This window comes from Bos grunniens, chromosome 3, assembly GCF_055505025.1.
Source record: "Bos grunniens cultivar Pamir isolate PY7600 chromosome 3, Bosgru_T2T1.0, whole genome shotgun sequence".
Classification (NCBI taxonomy): Eukaryota; Metazoa; Chordata; class Mammalia; order Artiodactyla; family Bovidae; genus Bos; species Bos grunniens.
Genome location: NC_141167.1, coordinates 112,467,925 through 112,488,181, shown reverse-complemented (window position 1 = coordinate 112,488,181; position 20,257 = coordinate 112,467,925). Strand labels below are relative to the sequence as shown.

The 20,257-nt window shown below is 39.1% G+C and overlaps 1 protein-coding gene across 2 annotated transcripts in view; it reads left to right on the top strand.

The window, feature by feature from the left end:
- The window catches only part of COPA (coat protein complex I subunit alpha), a 44,000-nt gene that overhangs the window by 9,832 nt on the left and 13,911 nt on the right, over positions 1 to 20,257 (top strand). For both annotated transcript variants that reach the window (XM_086393563.1, XM_086393562.1), the window contains exons 5-14: positions 600 to 676; positions 1,411 to 1,520; positions 5,701 to 5,810; positions 7,371 to 7,470; positions 8,317 to 8,452; positions 9,746 to 9,828; positions 15,122 to 15,272; positions 16,212 to 16,278; positions 17,224 to 17,299; positions 19,203 to 19,285. In XM_086393563.1, coding sequence (XP_086249689.1) covers positions 600 to 676; positions 1,411 to 1,520; positions 5,701 to 5,810; positions 7,371 to 7,470; positions 8,317 to 8,452; positions 9,746 to 9,828; positions 15,122 to 15,272; positions 16,212 to 16,278; positions 17,224 to 17,299; positions 19,203 to 19,285 — 993 coding nt within the window. The remainder of the gene's footprint in view (positions 1 to 599; positions 677 to 1,410; positions 1,521 to 5,700; positions 5,811 to 7,370; positions 7,471 to 8,316; positions 8,453 to 9,745; positions 9,829 to 15,121; positions 15,273 to 16,211; positions 16,279 to 17,223; positions 17,300 to 19,202; positions 19,286 to 20,257) is intronic.

Sequence of the window (20,257 nt, the reverse complement as noted above, 5' to 3'; positions counted from 1 at the left end):
CCTTTTATTTTTTTCAGTTTAGTAAGTGTGTGCTTACTTGTGCTCGTTAAGTTCTCTGCTAAACACCGGAGAGACAACTGTGACTAAGAAATACTTCCTTCTCTTAAAAAGTTTAAAGACTGTAGAAGGGATGAATTGTTTTTACATGTTACTTTCTGCTTTCTTCTCTGAGACTCTGGAATTTTTTGAGACTAGATGGTCTGGCAGGGACAAGTCAGACTTTAAAACAATATTCCAATCTTAGAGTTAAGTAGAGATCCTTTCACAGGATCTTGATTTACAAGATTAACTATTTATAAATATAAATCACATATACATAAGCACATATGTAAAAGTAATTGTAAATATATATTATACTATTTGTCTCTGAGAATCTATCATGGTCTTGCTTCCACTCTTAAACCTTATAGTTGAAAGTACCAAAGTTGGGAAGAGCTGGTAGCATGGTAAGGAGGAATAGACCACTAGCCTGGTAACTCAGAATCAGTTAGAGACTAGCTGAGATGTCAGACAATGAAATATTTCCTCCAAAGAGAGAAATGGAGCCTGGAAGAACACATCTGTTAATGTTCAAACCCTTTGTCTGGAATATTTTTCAGGAATACCCTTGGATTCTGAGTGCCTCAGATGATCAGACCATCCGAGTGTGGAATTGGCAGTCCAGAACCTGTGTCTGGTAAAGCAGGAGACAGAGAGCTCAAAAAAACCTTCGTTTCTAGTTTTCTTATAATCAGCTTCTCTTTAGAACAATCATCTCCTGTCCCTAATGGGCTATGTCTGCTGATTAATTACTGATTCTAAGACACTCTTGTATATAAAAAGATAAATACAGAAGCAGTGTCATTAGTAATATGTGAACCTGGATTTTCTGATCATTTCTTTCCAGGGGAAAGAAGTCATATAGCTAGGCTTTTGGGACAAAATTTTTAGCTGGTTTTCAGTTCTGTTTCCGAGAAACCTGAGTCAGGGTCTAGACCTCTGTCCTGCCTAGTGTTTGGTTATAGAGCTTTTTATAAGTATGTACTGATCTGATAAGTATGTAAGGACCATTTAAAGTGACGTCCTTTAAAAGGGATACCCCCTTAAAAGCTAACAGATAGTTTTAGTATGAATAAGATTTCATTTATTTTGATAGTTTAATGCATCTTTAATGAGAGGAATGCTGTGGAGTCTCAGTTCTTTTGAAACTAGTAATAAACACTGAAACATTACAAGCGAGAAGAGAGCCAAGCTTGAAACAGCCGACTCTGCTTATTATTGTTAATTCAGAATTGTTAGGATGACTTGCCTTGGCCTCCAAAAGAGTGTATTTGGACGTGCACTTGTTCAGTGTGGAATATGGCGTTTGACATGTGGGAGCCTGTTGGTTCCGGCCTCTGATTTGGTGTTGTCTTTCTTTCCCTCTTGCAGTGTGTTAACAGGGCACAATCATTACGTCATGTGCGCTCAGTTCCACCCTTCAGAAGACCTGGTCGTGTCAGCCAGCCTGGACCAGACTGTGCGCGTTTGGGATATTTCTGGTGAGCTGCCCAAGTTCAGGGGACAACCTGGTTGTGTCTGGCGCAAAACTGCAATTGCTTAGTGAGGGTAGTTGAGTTGGAACAGAAAAATTTAGAGTATTCTGTTTTCATTTAATAGTGTTTTTGTTTCTGAAGATATTAAATGTGCTTTGATGGTTCACGTTAGAAGTATTCTCAGGAAAGTGGTTGCTCTAGAAAATTTAATTTTAAGAAAATTCCACTTCTTAGTTAAATCAGTCTTTGTACTGTTGGGAGTATTTAAGAATCAAGCTTTCCACTAAAATAAGAAAAATCTTTGACAGAAATGAAGTTGGGGAACAGATTAGTACAGGGAAACAGGGCTTTTAGATCCTGTGGCTTCATTTAGAAATAGGAAAATCCTTCTATTATATACCGTCGACTGTAAAGAGAATGAGGGTTGGAGGAAGGATTTTCATGTCCAGAAAACCTTTTAACAGGCAGACTTCTAGGATGAAAAATTAAATAACTTGTAGATTTTGAGTAGTTGGGATAATTCCTCCTTTCATAGTTTATATACAGTATCTTAATTTGGGGATAAGAATTTAAATTTTTAGGACTGTATAGAGGAGAATTGAGAATTTAAATGCAGAGAAAGGGTTGTACCTGTGAGATTGACACACTAGAAAAATGGAAGTGCTTTGTTGAGAAATGCAGTAGGGAAATGAAGCTAAATGCTATAGTTGCCTGCCCAGTTAGATTTATTTAGCAGTTGCTAAATTGTTTCTACTTGTTTGTTGCCTTAAAAACTCTTAGAGATTGGACTCTGAAAAGTCCATGGCTAGTCCACAGAGCACTGTTTCCATTTTGTGAAAAGGACTCCTCGTAGGTCTTTACCTGGTTCTTTGTGGTAACAAAGAAAGTTGATAACTTTTCCCTACTCCTTGTGTTGTGGTGGGCTGGAGCAGTATGATATTAATACTTGCTGTTCTAACCATTAATAAACAGCAAGTTGAAAATTTGGATTCCTGGGCGCAACATTTGGAATGTTGTAATAGCAGTTATTTAAGATTCATGTAGTATGGAAACAAGCCAAGGGGAAGATGAGGACAGTTGGAAAGTAAAAGCTCTGCATCATGCTCTGCAGTTTTCAAAGGTTCAGAATCAAGAAAGAAGTGGTAGAAACAAGATTGTATTGGAGATAGGGCAGTCCTACTCTGTTCTCCTAAGGGCTTCTGCCATTGCAGTTTTTCGTCAGACTAGCTAGGTTTTTTGAAGTACACCCAGATGCGACCAGCCATGCCAGCAGGAAGAGGTAGGCACAGGCACTGTGGATCCTGTGCCCTCTCCTCACTGCTAGTACCAGGGAGCTTATTATTCACTCCTCCAGTAACCAAGCTTTGACTTTTAATAGTTTTTAACTGTGCACACTTTCAAAGCCCTCTCTGTCTCAGCATTTAGGAGCCAAATGGGGCTGGATCCCAGTTTATGCTGTTTCAGCTGACCAGGGGCAGTTACTTAGAATAGCCTTTCTCAACTGGGGATCTGTGAGAGAGTTACCTGCTACTAAGACAGTTTTTAGTGACTGTTTTCTCAGTTCTAAGAATGGTGTACAAGTACTTCCATTCTAGATCACAGAGAAGTGAATTTGTTATATGCATAAACCAATCCTTAGACCACTGGGGCTTAAATCTTTCCTAGAGCATGGGGATGAGAAGGGCCTTATACTGCTCCACTCTTTAAGAGTAGTGTTTATGCTACCTGAAGCTGGCAGAGCAGTTTCCTTGTAACCTAGCTAAAGCAATTTGGGGTCCTTAGGTAAATGGATTCTCTTTGGTCATCATGAAATGCCCAGGGTAAGAAATTATTTTCTTCACTTTCGTAGGAAAACATTTGCATCAGAATCAAAGGCCCTAAATCAGAGAAGAGAGGGAGAAAGTTTGACCCCAGTTGGGGTTTATGCTTGCTCTTGAATGTGTAAAGTGCATGGATTACTATATAATACCATTATAATTGCTATACTTAGTATATGTGGTACTGAAAATTTTGTACTAATGTTACTAATGTTAATGCTCTCTTTACCATTTCTAAGTGTTTTTCTGTACTCACAACTCTCTTGATTTCCAGTAACCCCTTAACCAGAGTGGAAGGAGATGCTTTGGTATTTAACCAAGTGGAAGGAGCCTTTGGAATAGACTTACACATTCTTTCTCCTCTAGAAGTCAGCATACTCTTTTTAGCAGGGTTCTTTTGCCTTGGTTCAAATAAATCTGAACACAGGAAGAGAAATTAGCAGTCAGCTTGACAGTATTTCCAAGAGGAAAAAATTAGTTCTAAGTCAGAAGACAAAAACCCTCAAATCTAGAGGACTGGTTAAAATTCTAATCTTTCTGAGTACCTCTCTTTGAAGAGGGACACTCTCTGCACTAAGTAAATAATAAGAAAACAGAGATCTTTAAGGAAAACCTGTGTTCTAGATACCTCTCCCATGAGGATTAAGCCAGGGGGCTTAGTGTAACCTGATCTTTTGTATTAGCCTGGCAAAAGATATTTGTTTTAAAGGGAATATATTTACAACCTAGATTTTAAAAATAAGTTATTTTTTTAGCTTGAGCTTCCAAGTAAACTGACAGTGAAATTATTTTAATGTGCTTATACTTTTGCATGTCAAGCCAGGCTTAATCTTTGAAATGACTACTAAAAAAGTATTAATTTGCTGCCAAATCCTGTGCTCATGCCTCTCTTTTTTACTACTTCCCCTGGTTCCCATTGGGAAGTGTGCATCAAACTGGTCCATTCTGAGAGTGTCCTCCCCTCCCTCTGGATTTGAGTAGCTGCTGTAGAAATTTTCCATCTGTCGTTCAGTCCTAGTGAGTAGCTTGTTGAAGGCTCAAATATTTCTTCTCAAAGTATCTTTTCACTGCCTGTCACTATTCATCTGTCTGTTTTTGCTCTTCCCCTTTTCCTGGATCGTTACAAGCAATCACAACAAAGGCTTCCATTCTGTCATACAGCTTTCCTTTTAATGTGTTTGTTGAAGCTTATTGGAGGTGAAGTTCCTCACAGCTGTCTGTCTTTGTATCTTCCTTTGAATCTGTTTCATGCATCAGACTCATTAGAAAAAGTTGACAGATCCCATTAAAGGGATAAAGTGAAATAAGTGAAAGAAGGCATCCCTGTAATAATGTATTTATGAAGCCTTGGAAGAATGCTTATTTTGTTTTTTTAAGCATTGGCCTTATTTCTATCAGTGGGCTAAATGCTTATCATGGACAGGGTGCAAGATAAGTAAAACTGTTGTGCCCTTTTAAGCGCTTGCTTCTCTAATGCTGATGTTTATATGCCATTATAATAGAAAAGTTATTTTGTAATTTTAAAACAGTAAAGATAAATACAGTCATTGAACTTAAATTTTTTGTACTTTCTTACAGGTGCCAACATTTAGACTTAAAACTACTTTAGGTTTTGTTTCCAATGATAGCTTTTCCCCCTTCTATTACAGATATTTGGCTTTTTAATTTTGTAAATGCCAAGTAGTTTCATTTTCTTCTCCCCACCTTCCAAATACTCCAGAAGATAGGATTTTAGTCCCAATTGCATTTTCTCATCTATAAACTGGTATTATTATATCTGCTTGCCTACCTCAGAGGGTTAATCAGATCAACTTTGAAAACTGCAAGATGCTTTTCACCTGTAAGGTAGTCGTGTTATCGTAATTTGGGTTCTGACTATAGCACAGATAATTCAGATTTTAAAGACAGATTGTTGTTGAGCCATAGGTGTTGGTCCTATACACATAAGACTGACCTTATCCTGGTGTCTTTTTTCTGTTGTTTTCAAATTACAGGCTGATTTCTCCCTGTAGCCTCTGAAAATTTTAATGACAAAATACATATATTCAGATCTATAACCAGTCTCTTGAGCAAGTGTTTAAAGGAATAATGAGAGTTTTAATCATTTTGTCCACTGCCCAAGAGTCAAGAAGGAAATAAGAGTACACTTTTTGCAGTTTATAGTTTTACAATATCATCCACCAAATAAACTGTTTTATATTTGAGATACATAAGAGCTCTTGCATCTTTCTTCAGTCTCCTTAAATTTCTTTTTCCCTTCTTTTTCCTTAATTTTGGTGTATCACTGTACCTTTGGGTGCTTCAATTACTGTGCTCTTTTTGGTAACATTATGTTTACATCTTTCATCCCACTCCTCACCCCTTCAAAGGTCTAAGGAAAAAAAACCTGTCCCCTGGTGCAGTGGAGTCGGATGTGAGAGGAATTACGGGGGTTGATCTGTTTGGAACTACGGATGCAGTGGTGAAGCATGTACTAGAGGTACTTATCTCTCTAGCCAGTGGCTGGATATGGGCTCTTCTCCAGGGAAGCAGTGACAGTGTGCTGTTCATGCGTTCATTCCTTCACCGAAGCTTATGCAGGGCTTATTGAGTGCCAGGTGCCATTTGAGGCACTGAAAATAGAATGGTAGGTGAGCCAGTAGGCAATTGAAGTTTAAGTGCTACCTGAGCGAGAATCATGTTACCTTTTAAACCCACTGGGGAGAGAGGGAGAAAGCTGGCATAGGCTCCATCACCATCCCAAAGCAGAGTCCATTGTGAAGCCTCTGGGGAAAGGGGAGGATAGTTAATCAAAGTTATTGAGAACCAGCCATGTGTAAGTAACTTGTTTGCATGGTGGGAAAATAGAAAGGCATAAGGGAAAGAAACTAGATTTTTTAAAGTATCTAATCTTTACAGCTGTCTGCAGGTAGAGATACTATTAACTGCCTTTTGCAGATGAAAAATTTGAGGTTTAGAGAAAGTAAGTTATTTACTAAAATCTACTTGTGTCTTGAAGAAGGAAATGGCAACCCATTCAAGTATTCTTGCCTGGAGAATTTCATGGACAGAGGAACCTGGCAGGCTACAGTCCATGGGGTTGCAAAGAGTCGGACACAACTGAGTGACTCACACACACACACACACGTGTCTAGTAAATTGAAGAACTGAATTTTGAATTTTTGAATTTTGAATTTGTGTCTGTCTGACTCCAGAACCCAGGTGTTTTTCACCACAGTATGGTACCTCAAAAATACTGCTAATTTGACACTACTTTATCTGTGATTCAGATACAGAGTATAAACTTATAAATAGGTTTATAAGATATCTTATAAAAGATATCTTAAAATCAGCAGTTCTTAAACTTTTTGGTCTGAGAACCTTTTTATACTCTTAAAACTTATTGAGGACCCCAGAGAGTTTTTATGTGCATTATATCTGTCAGTTTTTACCATATTTGAAATTGAAACCAAGAACTTTTAAAAATATGAGATATATAAGGATATAGTCTATTAGCCATCAAAGCAATGACATCATTACATGTCATGTAACCTCTGTAAAACTCTATACTCACGGGAGAATAAGAGTGAAAAGGGTATATAGCATTTTAGTAGTATTATGAAAGTAATTTTTAACATTGCTGGGGTTTCCTAAAAAGTTCTTGGGGATAGAGTTTCTTGACCACACTTTGAGAATTTCTTCATTAAGTTATTAAATTGGTCTTTATTTTTGAGATGCTAATAGCTGGTTGGAGAAATACAATATAATTGGCCAGAAACAAAGCAAGACAGTATATCCCAAATGCAAATGAAGCTGAATTTAGAGGAGAAGGGATTTGGGAATTCCCATGAGAGTTTGGGAATACTATTGGATAGACTGATGTAGTTAGTGACTCATGGTCAAATCTTACAGCAGCGGTCCCTTGAGTCTTTTTCACATGGAGTGAAAATCAGAGACATTTTTTATGACCATGAGCATGGTCCACTGGTCCATTGCTTTGAGTAATGGATATGAAGAATCACTTTTTTTGGTTTTGCAAACCACTTTTTTTTTGGTACAGGGTCATGATCGTGGAGTTAACTGGGCTGCATTTCACCCTACTATGCCACTCATTGTATCTGGGGCAGATGACCGTCAAGTGAAGATCTGGCGTATGAATGGTGAGTGAGGTAACAGTGTTATCATACCTAAAATATTGGCTGCTGACCAGCAAGCTGAAAAAGTCAGGTGTTCTGGATTTAGTGACCCATTTTTCTACCTTAGGTTGTTAGGCTTATCCTGGGAACATGACAGTTGCTCTATTCCCTTTTTTTCATTTGATGGTATCCTGATTTGGAGGAGTATGAACGTAATTTTAATAAAGAATTCCATTTATCCAACAGCTATTTATTGAGTACCTACTTTGTATTAACCATTGTTCAAGGCTCTGAAGATACAGTGATGACTAAACCAGATAAAATTCCTGCCGTATGAAGCTTTTATAATGGCAGCTAGTGACAAGGCAGGGTAAGGAGATGAAGAATGACAGAGAAGAGGTGCTATAGTTCATCTTCTTTATGAAATAAAGAAATACTTAGATTCAGAGTCATAAATGAAGGAAATTGACCTATTAGAAAGAAGTGGGATACTACTTAAGATTTTGTAGTATCTAGCATTTGGTTGGCACCCCACTCCAGTACTCTTGCCTGGAAAATCCCACGGATGGAGGAGCCTGGTAGGCTGCAGTCCATGGGGTCGCTAAGAGTCGGACACGACTGAGCGACTTCACTTTCACTTTTCACTTTCATGCCTTGGAGAAGGAAATGGCAACCCACTCCAGTGTTCTTGCCTGGAGAATCCCAGGGATGGGGGAGCCTGGTGGGCTGCCGTCTATGGGGTCGCACAGAGTCGGACACGACTGAAGTGACTTAGCAACAGCAGCATTTGTTTAAAGGATGTCATAATTCAAAATCCCAAACTTATAGTAGTAGGGAATTGTGGTGACCTAATTCTTTTTTGTCTTTCAGAATCAAAAGCATGGGAAGTTGATACCTGCCGAGGCCATTACAACAATGTATCTTGTGCTGTCTTCCACCCTCGTCAAGAGTTGATCCTCAGCAATTCTGAGGACAAGAGTATCCGAGTCTGGGACATGTCTAAGCGGTAAGGGGGTTACAGTGGTGTGTGACCAAACCCAGGAGAAAGCCCCTTTCTCTCTTTTACTCTGTTCTTTTAAAAAATCAGATTAATAATTTTTGTTTCTTATCATCCTCTGCATATAGAAAAATCAAATTATATTTTATGAAAACTTGAAGGTGAGAGGGTAACAGGCAGGAAGGCCAGGGGTCTCCAAACAGAGCAAATAGCCTGCAAGTGTCAGACATTTTTATCTCTCTTAAGCTACAGGAGGAAACAAACTAGCGATATTTTTTTCCTTCTCTATGCAAATTTAAAAGGAGATTTCTCTTAAAATACTGTGTTGCCATAATGACACCTGGTTTCACCTGAAGTTAACTATTCCCAAACCTTGAGATAACCAATGCATTTTTTATGGAAGTGTTTGTCTTAAGTTATGCTAATATACTATACATTGACCCCAAACTCTGTCTTCAAGTTGGTCCTGCCTAATAGCTCAGAACCTACTTGACAAACCAGTATGTTATACTCAGATATTGTTGCCCTAATCTGTGTAAATGAAACTATCTGTATGGTAACCTGTCCTTCTACAAGATTCAAGTTAATCATTTTATGGCCTAGGATGAACCATTTGGTGCCAAGATTATCCCAAAATGCATCTTATGGGTGAGGGGCCTGGTGCGATTCTGAGTTTTAAGACATTCCTTTCTTTTATTAACAGACTGCTAGTGTTATAACATCCAGCTGAAGACTAACAGGGGGGTACTCTTTCTGCCCCCTTCTGATGCCTATGTCAAAAGCTTTCTCTATCTCCTATATACTTTATTAAAACTTTATTACACAAAAGCTCTGAGCAATCAAGCCTCGTTTCTGGCCCCAGATTGAATTCTTCTCCTCCGGGGGCCAAAAATCCTGGTGTCTTTGTGTGATTCAACAACAACCTTTCAAAGGGACCCAGAGATTAGCCATCATTTACAGATTTTCCATCAAATAGAAATTTCTGCTTGTGTTCTTTTTCTGCTTTATATTTAAGCAGTTTCTTCTGTAGCTACAGAAATAAGGAATATTAAATGAAAACAGTATGGTAGAAAATTATGATGAGTGGGGAAGTCTTAATACCAAAGCAATAGAGTCGGTTTAAAGTCCTCTTTCTGTTCTTTGGTAGAATTTGTGGCTGTCTTTATTTAAAATGTGTCCCTTCACTGTACTTGGTTTACTTTTTATCAGTGTGTTGGCCTACAGCTCAATACTCTTGTATGTGATAGGCTGAAGTTTTCTTGGAAATTAATATTTTTCTTTGTATACCTTTTGCTTTCCTAGCACTGGAGTTCAGACATTCCGCAGGGACCATGATCGTTTCTGGGTCTTAGCTGCCCACCCTAACCTTAACCTCTTTGCAGCAGGTAAGGGCCATTTCTTCTCTTTTTCCCTTTGGTTCAGTTTTTAAGACTTGAGAGTGATTCTCCATTAACTTTGTCTCCAGTAAGTATATAGTAGGATGACAAGGCAAAGTAAAAGTCTAAGAGCCATGTAGTTGAAGCTTTTCTCCTTTTCCCCCCTATATCTTCTTGGCACAGTGTTCTTTTTCCTCCAAAATTCATTTAATAATGAAGCCCATTCTCTCTTTTTTTTTTTTTGCGGGGTGGGGGGTGAGGGGGTGGGCACACCATGTGGCTTGTGGAATCTTAGTTTCCTGACCAGGGATTGAACCTGGGCCCTTGGCAGTGAAAGCACTGGGTCCTAACTACTGGACTGCCAGGGAATTCTCCTACAGCCCATTCTTCTTGATTAGTTCCTTAGTTCCTTTTTGATTAGGAGACTTAGAGACTAATACCGGACACTTGAGGTTCTCAGGCTGAGGAGCTAGAAGCTGAGTGTTACTCATCAATTTAGCAGATGCATACTGAGTATCAGCCCTAGTCTGGGTGCTGGTATTCTAGCAGTGTATAAAACAATGTCCCTTAGTTTATGGAACTTTTTGAGTTATAATAATTTAATATATTGTATTTGGTTTGTTAATATTTTGTTAAGGATTTTTGCATCTATGCTCATCAAGGATATTGGCCTGTTTTTGGCTTCTTATGGTCTTTGTCAGCTTTTTAGTATCAAAGCAATGTTTTACTCATTAAATGAGTTAGGAAGTGTTCTTTCCACTTCAGTCTTTGGAATAATTTGAGAAGGATAGGTATTAACTCTCAATGTTGGTAGAATTTACCAGTGAAATCATCTGGACCTGGACTTTTGTTTTTGGGGAGTTTGTGGATTACTGATTCAATTTTGTTAGTAGTATTTGGTCTATTCAGGTTTTCTGTTTCTACATGACTCAGTCTTGGAAGATTGTATGTTTCTAGGAATTTATCCTTTTTTTTCTAGGTTGTCTAATTTGTTGGCATATCATTGTGGTATTCTCTTATAATCCTTTGTATTTCTGTGGTATCAGTTGTAATTTTTCCTCTTTCTAATTTTATTTGGGCTTTCTTTTTTTGTGATGAGTCTGGCTAAGAGTTTGTAGATTTTATCTTTCAGAGAGCCAATTCTTAATTTTTTTCCTTCCTTTTTTTTTGGTTTCTATTTATTTCTGCTCTAATCTTTATCGTTTCTTCTTCATACTCACTGACCTTTGCTCATTCTTCATTTTCTGGGTTTTTTAATATATTTAGATTGCTTGAGATTTTTCTCGTTTCTTGGAAATAAACCTCTTTCACTGTGAACTTCCTCTTAGAGCCGCTTTTGCTGTGTCCTATAGATTTTGTTTCCATTTTCATCTTTTTCCAGGTATTTATTTCTTCTTTGTTATTTTTGTTGACCTACCTGTTGTTTGTAGCTTATAGTTTAGTCTCTATGTGTTTGTGTTTTATCTAGATTTCTTCTTCTAGTTGATTTCTAGATTCATACTTTTATGGTTGAATAAGTCACTTGAAATTATTTCAGTCTTAAATGTATTGAGCCTTGTTTTGTGGCCTAGCTTGTGATCTGTCCTGGAGAATGTTCAGTGTGCACTTGAAAAAAATGTTCAGTTCAGTCGCTTAGTCATGTCCGACTCTTTGCAACCCCGTGGACTGCAGCATGCCAGGCTTCCCTGTCCATCACCAACTCCCAGATGGAAAAGAATATATTCTGTTGCTTTTGGATGGAATGTTCTCTATTAATTCTGTCTGGGAATGTGTCATTTAAGATCAGTGTTTCCCTATTGATTTTCTGTCTGTATGTGACCTGTTCATTGATATTGGTAGAATATAATGTCCTTTACTATTATTGTGTTGTCAGTTTCTCCCTTTATGTCAGTTTCTCCCTTTATTTCTATTAATGTTTGCTTTATATATTTAGGTTTTCCTGTGTTGTGTGGTTAAATGTTTGCGAATATTATATCCTCTTGTTGGATTGACCCCTTTATCATTATGTAATGCCCTTTGTCTTTTGATATGATCTTTGTTTTGAAATCTATTTTGTCTAATATAAGAAATGTCCCAATTTTCTTTTCTCTTACATTTGCATGAAATATCTTTTTCCATTCCTTCACTTTCAGTCTGTGTGTCTTTAAATCTAAAGTGAGTCTCTTGTAGGCAGCATATAGATAGATCTCATTTTTTTTTTTAATCCATTCAGCCACCCTAAGTCTTTTGGTTGACACATTCAGTCCATTTACATTTAAAATAATTATTGATAACCATTTGCTTATTGGAGGAGGGCATAGCAGTCCACTCCAGTTGCCTGGAGAATGTCATGGACAGAGGAGGAGACTGGAGAGCTATAGGCCATAGTATCGCAAAGAGTTAGACACGACTGAAGTGACTTAGCAGAGCACAGCATGGCATGTGCTTATTGACATTATGCTGATTTTTTTCTGGTTGTTTTTGTAGTTCTTCTCTGTTTCTGTCTTGTTCTCTTGGTTTCTTCCCTTGCAGTTTGATGGATTCCTTTAGTGTTAGTACATGTGGATTTTCTCTTTATTTTTTGTCTGTCCATTGTTTGTTGTTATCATAAGGTTCATATATATTGAACTGTATATATATGTCTATTTTAAGCTGATAGTCACTTAAGTTCAAAGAGATTCTAGAAGCGCTCCATTTTTAACACACACCTCATTTGTTTTTGATGTCATATTTTTATTTTGTGTATCCCTTAACTATTTTTTTTAAATTTTTATTTATTTATTGCTGTGTTGGGACTTAGTTGCAGCACACAGGATCTTTCGTTGCAGTGTGCAGGCTTCTCTCTACTTGTGATATTCAGGTTCAGTAGTTGTGGCTTGGGGGCTTAGATCTCACACCCTGCATGTGGGATCTTAGCTCTCTGACCAGGGATTGAACCCACATCCCCTGCAGTAGAAGGCAGATTCTTAACCACTGGACCACACAGGGAAGGCCCTCCCTTATCTATTTATTATAGTTGATTGTACTACACCTGACCATTTAACAGTGTGGAAACTGGGGGCACTGACCGTCTGTGCAATCTAAAACCTGTGTATAAGTTTAAAGTTGAATCTCTGGATGTGTTGTTCCATATTTGAAGATTCAACCAACCATGGATTATGTAGTATTATCATACATACTTGGTGAAAGAGAACTGCATATAAGTGAGCCAGTGCAGTTAAAACCTGTATTGTTTAAGGGTCATCTGTTCTCCCTGTCTTTAACCTTCATATTAGCTTTTTAAGTGGTTGATCCACTGCTTTTACTATGTGTTTGCTTTTACTAGTGAGATTTTTCCTTTCATGTATTTTCTTGTTCCTAGTTGTGGCCTTTTCTGCTTAAAGGAGGCCTTGACATTTCTTACAAGGCTGCTTTAGTTGTGATGAATTCTGTTAAGGTTTCGCTCGTCTGAGAAACTCTCCAATTCTGAATGATAGCTTTGCTGGATAAGTAGTATGTCTTTTCCTTTAAATGTATCGTGCCATTTCTTTTTGGCCTGTAAAATCAGCTGATAGTCTTACAGGATTTTTCTTGTATGTGATTGTTTTTCTCTTGCAGCCTTTGAGATTCTCTCTTTAACTCTTGCCATTTTAATTAAAATACGTCATGGTGAAGATCTCTTTGGGTTCATCTTATTTGGGAATCTCTGCTTCCTGGTCCTTGATATATATTTCTGCAGGTTAGGGAAATTTTCAGTCATTATTATTCAAATAAATTTTCTGTTCCTTTCTCTCCTTTGGGAATCCTATAATGCAAAAGTTAATATGTTTGATGTTGTCCCAGAAGTCCCTTAAGTCTCCTCACTTAAAAAAATTTTTTTTGCTGTTCCGATTGATTTCCACTCTTCTGTCTTACAGATCGCATATCTGTTCTTCTATTTCATCTAATTTGTTGATTCTCTCTAGCATAATTTTTCAGTTATTGTATTCTTCACTTGTGATTGGTTTTCTTATATTTTCTTTGTTGAAGTTATCACTGAGTTCTTCCGTTCTTCTCTCAAGTTTGGTGGGCATTATTATGATTGCTTCTTTGAACTCTTTAGCAGGTGAATTACTTACCTCTTTCATTAGGGTTTTTTCTGGGGTTGTTTTGTATGGAACATCTTGTCTCTTCATTTTGAATGACTTTTGGCATTTGTTTCTGTGGATTTAAGCAAAACAGCTACCTCTCCTGGTCTTCACAGAGTGGCCTTGTGTGAGAGCATCTCCTGTGTAGACTGCACCTGGTGCTTTGGCAGGCTGGCTGGAGCTGGAGTGCACATGGGCAGGCGTAGGCCCTGGGGAGTGTGGGCCGGTGGCATCTTGGTGGGGTGGCTGGGGCTGGAAATGGGCCTGGGGCAGTCCCTGGGGAGCGCTGTGCCTGAGGCCCTGGAATTTTTGTTTGTAGTGAAGGGAAATAGACCCATAAAACAATGAATATGTGAAACATTGTATGGTGAAAACTGCTTTAAAGGAGAGTTAAGCAAAAGTAGGTGGGATAGAGAGGGAAGAGTGTGGGACTGCCGCTTTGAAAAAGTGAAGAGGAATCACATATGCATTGACAATAGGAACAGCAAATACAAAGACCATGATGTGAGAGATGTTTAACATGTTGACGAACATCACAGTGGCCAATAATAGGTGAAGTAATAGAAGGTAAGACCAAAGCAGAATGGACTTTGCCTTGTAGGCCATTCGAATTTAAGATTTTATCCTGAATAAATGGAAAGCCATTGGAAGGTATTGGGTAGGGGAGTGACATGATCTGGTTTATGTGTGGAGTGCACACTTGGAGGACAAAGACTGAAAGTTTTTCTGAAGGATGGATAATGCTGGTAGAGAAAAGTGAAACATTTTTAAAAAACAGAATCAGGAAGTCTTTTTAAACTAATATTCATTTATTCAGCACATACCTTTTATGTTTATTATATGATAGTGACTGGGGAATGATGGAAATTATTGTAATTTATGCTTTCAGGGAGCTCAGTGTATAGTGGGGGTGATATACCTAAACAATTACAGTGCAAGATAAGTGCTATGATGGAGGTTTGTACGGGCTGTTAGAACACGAAGGAGGACTTGTCTAATGTGCCAGTATGATAGAGTGAGTATTGGGGAAGGATTTACAGGTGTTCACTTGAATAAAGATTCCAAGAATTGTGGGCATTCAGACAAATAAAGATTGCATTTAAATGTCTTAACTTTGTTTGTAGCATACATACACAGTCATTATCTTCATGTATCTGCTGTTTCCAGTTTTCTTTCTTACCTGCAACTAATTCTTCCTCCCTTTCCCTGTGGCCCAGGCCATGATGGTGGCATGATTGTATTTAAACTGGAACGAGAACGGCCAGCCTATGCTGTTCATGGCAATATGCTCCATTATGTCAAGGACCGATTCTTACGTCAGTTGGATTTCAACAGCTCCAAAGATGTAGCTGTGATGCAGTTGCGGAGGTAAATTAGACTAATTTCTTCCCTCCAAATTGTCTCATCTGTTACCATGATACAGTACCTGCAAACTGGACTCTTGTTCTTTTAACAACATTTTGGATCTCATCTCCTGTCACAGATAGAATCCCCAGGAGCATGTTGGGCAAGGTCATGAGACGAATGGGAGTGCCCCTGTTAAGAATGTTAGAGATCCTGAGGAAAGGAAATCATACAGCCAATTTGGCAGGTGTCTTGAAAACTGGAGAAAGTTTCCTGGTTGAGAGTAGCCCAACTTGGTGACAGACCTGTTTGCCTTTATTTGGCATTTCTTTTCTATAACTCTTTCTTTGCTTTTCAGCAAAATGCACACAACTCTAAACCAGAATATATGTCTCTGGAAACTCTTAACTCTGAAGATACAATAACCTCTGGGGTGCCTGGGAAAAGGAGCTATCCTCTTGGAAAGCCAGCTGTATTAGCATGCTGAAACATTCATGGTAGCAAGCTTTGGCATAAGGGTTTGACAGTCACCCTCCAGCATTACTACAATAAAAAGATGGGTTTATGTTAATACTCCAAGGGACAGGAGAAACTAGCCCGAAGCAAATCACATCATGTTACTCTGTGGTGTCCACTGCAATTATGTGTAGGAATTTGTACCCAGGAAGAACCAGTCTCACTCACTACAGTGAGTGCTCACCATACCTTCTGTTGAATAAGTAGACTTGTACTAGGTGAGCTTTTTAAAAACACTTCACTCAAAGCTGAAATAGGGGAGTCCCTAAGTCTTAAAGGAAGGAAGAAATAGATGCATTATTCATTAATTTTTTATTCTTGATTATAAAAGTGATAAGTATATGTGTAAAGATTAAATAAGAAGGAAGTACAGGAGTAATTCCTTTTTTCCTGTTTTCATTATATCTCTTTCCTAAATTTCTCTTTTCTTGGTATACATATCTCTAGTGGTTCCAAGTTTCCAGTGTTCAGTATGTCGTACAATCCAGCAGAAAACGCAGTCCTACTGTGTACAGTAAGTAAACCTCCTGGCATTTCCTCATTTCCCATAGGTCTGTTTCATACCCGTAGAGGATCTCTGATGGCTTCTTAGAAACTATTTAATGGTCATTTTGAGACAGCTGAAATAGTAAACAAAGGCTCAAACCAGGTAGACTTCTGTTCTCATGTTCAGGGTTTGTGTACTTATATCTGTCATAAGGCTGACAACTTCTAAACTTAATGGAGCATCAAGTCAAATCACCCAAATCACTAAAAGTAATTTGAAAGTATGTTTGGGACTGTATCCTATGCAAAGGAGATGCTTATCTTGATCTCTCTATTTGGGTGAAAATAGTAGAGCTGATTTTGAGAGGCATTCCTTTCGTTATTGTTATCTTGGGGCCTCATTTCTTGCCATACAATTTTTTAAAAAAGGAAACAACATCCTAATTTTATTGCCCTGGTTGCCAAATCAGAAGAATGAAAACTTATTTTTCCCAATAGGACTTCTAGTTTCTGATCCCAGTCCTTTTTCAATATCTTAACTGTCCCATATTTTCCTCCTGGCAATTTTCTTTAATGTCTTTTTTTTTTCCTTCAAACAGACTTTAAGTTGATGAGTTTACTCAGGTGGGGCATTGGAATATTGGTTTCTTAATCTGTTAATTTGTGGAATAGAGAGCAGTCCTTGCTTTCATTCAGAAATTATGTCTTTGGAAGATAAAAGGAAAAGTTGCGAAGAATTGGACATGACTTAGCGACTCCAACAACAGCAACAAAACTTATGTGAATGCTGAGTTCTCTGGCAAAGAGCCCTATAATTTTTAGCTGTAGAAGCATCCAAATGTCCTCTGAGTGAAGAGTGTGAAGAGTATAGTTTCAGATTGCTATCTGTGTAATGATACTGTTTTCTATGTCAGAGTAAACTGGTGTCTTGGGGACTCCTACTAACAATTTAATTTCTCCCATTCCTCTACAGAGAGCCAGCAATTTAGAAAATAGTACCTATGACTTGTATACCATCCCCAAGGATGCTGACTCCCAGAATCCTGATGGTAGGCATTCTCTTTGTGTTCCCAGCTCTGCTCCTAGCTCTCCTCACCCGAATCATCTCTTCTCTTCAAGTTTTTCATTCCATCCCCAGGCCATGGCCACATCACTCATGTCGTTGGCAGGTGCTGCTGCCAATTGCATCAGAGGCGACCATGGTGTGAAATATTCATGTTCCTCCTCCATTTTATTACTCCAGCTAGATATATATATTTTATAATTTGGTTATTAGACACTCTCCGTTTTCTCTTTCAGCACAGCATGTTATCCTAGTTTATTGTCAGCTGATATGACTTTCACCCTGGTAGTTTCATTTATTTAAAAATGTGGTTCCAATCTTGCAATGTCTCATCCTGGGACTAGGGATTTATGCTCTCCCATCCATATCCAGATCCGATTTGCTTTCTTTTGCATGTCAAAACGATGAGGCTGTTAACAGCCCCACACCCCACCAGGGATCCCAGGATCCAGCTGAGACCCTGCCTACCTCTTCCATCACCACCATCCCTTGTTAATGTCCTTACCATTAGCACTTGCTGACAAAACATTCTCAGAATAGATTGGAGTCTCCTTTAGTGTACTTCCTCCAGCTGATTTGTAGGTCAGAGGCTTGTACCTCAGGTCCCTACTCTTAACAGCATACTTCCATGATATTTTAGACCCCATCAACAGAGTCTGAGAGATACTTTGCTAGTTCTGCCCTATTGTGGGTGCTCCTGTGTCATTATTGCTGCTAATATGATCACTGTTCTGTAAGTGTGGTCATGGTGAGAAGAGAAAACCTATATGTCTTTGGTATCCATAAATGAAAAGTCTCCCTTATAAATTAATCAGTTGAGCCATTTCTGACCAATTTTTTTTATCTAGTCCCTGCTTATCCATCCCCTTGCTTCCTTTCCCCATCTGTTTACAGTTAATAGAGTCTAAAATATTTTTGCTTTCTCTTATAACCACTTTTATTTTCTCCTTTCCATTTTATGAGGGAGATGATAATTATTAAAGGAATAAAGATAGAGTCCAATGATAGGGAACACAGAGGAAGAGAAAGAGCAAAAGCTGGAATAATGTGGTTCTCCAGCCCCTGGAAAATGGGACTGTTGGTTGTGATAATAATTAATTTTGTTAAAATTGCCTGAGACCTCTGGTTGTCAAGGGGTGGCCTGGCAAGGCTGGCCAGTGTGTATTGTCCAGCGTCCTGCTGATACTGATAGATAAGAGTATTTAGTGCATCCTTCTGTGTATCCCCTTTGAAGTTTCCCAGAGGGTGGAGTGCCTATTTAGAATTCTAATTAGTCAGTGAAATACTTGGAAACTGAGAAGCATTTTGTAACTTTCTTCCGGGTATTAAGAATGATTGATTGACATTAATGGAGCAACAACTTGGTGCAAAATTCTGCCCAGCATAGAACTGCCTGGATTTAGTTAGGAACTCTGTGCCCCACCCTGCTCTACTAGGAGGTCTGTATTTGCATGTTAAAAGCAGCAGAGCAGCTGGGTCCTGGAGAGAGAGCTGTGTCTCTCCTCTAGCTTGTTGAGACAGGAGGTCCAAGATACTCACAGGCTGCTTGCTTTGTGCCACAGCTTGGCCAGAGAGGCCCTGCTCGTTAACTTGATGGAGTGTGCTGTCTCCCAAGATGGGTGGTCCTTCTCTGCCAGTATATGGTGTTGGCTCAAATCACTTGGCCTAGAGAAAAGAGGCTTGGCAGGGGTAGAGGTTGGAGTTTGGAGGGGACTGGTGGGGAAAAGTCCCTGACAATAGCCTCAGGTTATGGCTGAATTAGTTAGGAAGCAGCTGAACTGGCAAAGCCAGCATGGCAGCCAGCAAGACTGGCAGCTTCATGGCACCTGACTGTGTCACCTGCCAGTAGCTTACCACATGCTCCTGCCCTTTGGTTTTGTTCTTCTTAGCTCCTGAAGGGAAACGATCCTCAGGCCTGACAGCTGTTTGGGTTGCTCGAAATCGGTTTGCTGTCCTAGATCGGATGCATTCGGTGAGTTAAGACTAAAAAGGGAAATTAATTTGGGGAGTGTGGTGGCATTGACCTCTGTATTGCAAAATGAAGAGCATGATTTTTCTCTTATTCTCCCTTGGGCAGCTGTTTTCCTGTGTATTGGCTTCTTTCTCCTAAAAAAAGTGAAAGTGTTAGTCCCTTGGTTGTGTCCCCACGGACACAACAAAGCGTTAGTCCCCTTTGCGACCCCACGCACTGCAGCCTGCCAGGCATCTCTGTCCATGGGATTCTCCAAGCAAGAAGAAGTAGGAGTAGGTAACCTTTCCCTTCTCCAGGGGATCTTCCCGACCCAGGGATTGAACCCAGGTCTTCTGTACTGCAGGCAGATTCTTTACCGTCTGAGCCACCAGGGAAACCCTCTTTCTCCTTAGTTCTACCCCACACCCCTTGGGGAAAAAAAGGCCTTAAAATTGATTTGATTGGGTGGAGGATCACTGTGGCTCTGGGCTTAAGAACCAAGCTAAACTCACTCTTGATAACACAGGGGCCAAAGAAACATCAAATTTGAAATAGGTGAGCTGGTAAGTCCCAGTGGTTAGGACTTAGTGCTTTTACTGCCGGGGCCAGAGTTCAGTCCCTGGTCAGAGAACTAAGATCCCGCAAGCCGTGCAGCTTGGGCCTGTCCCCCTGCCCCACCCCCCCGCCCCAAATAGGTGAGCTGGATAAGGAGTAGATCCTCTGCCTTATCCTACTACATCCATTGGTATTTAAAATATAATGGATTCTAAAAGAGTTAAGCAAAGCTCTCTCAAGAAAATATTTAACAAAAATTTAAGCCCCAGAAGTGCTCTGTTCTCTCTCTGGTTGATTAAGGAATTCAGATTTTAGTTAGACTTAGGATATTTCAATTGAAGAAAAAAGAAGGGCTATTAAGACCCTATCAAGAGGATCTTAGCTAGAGTGGTCTACATGTAGTGGTGATTGACCTGGACAGCCAGAAAAAGAAAACAA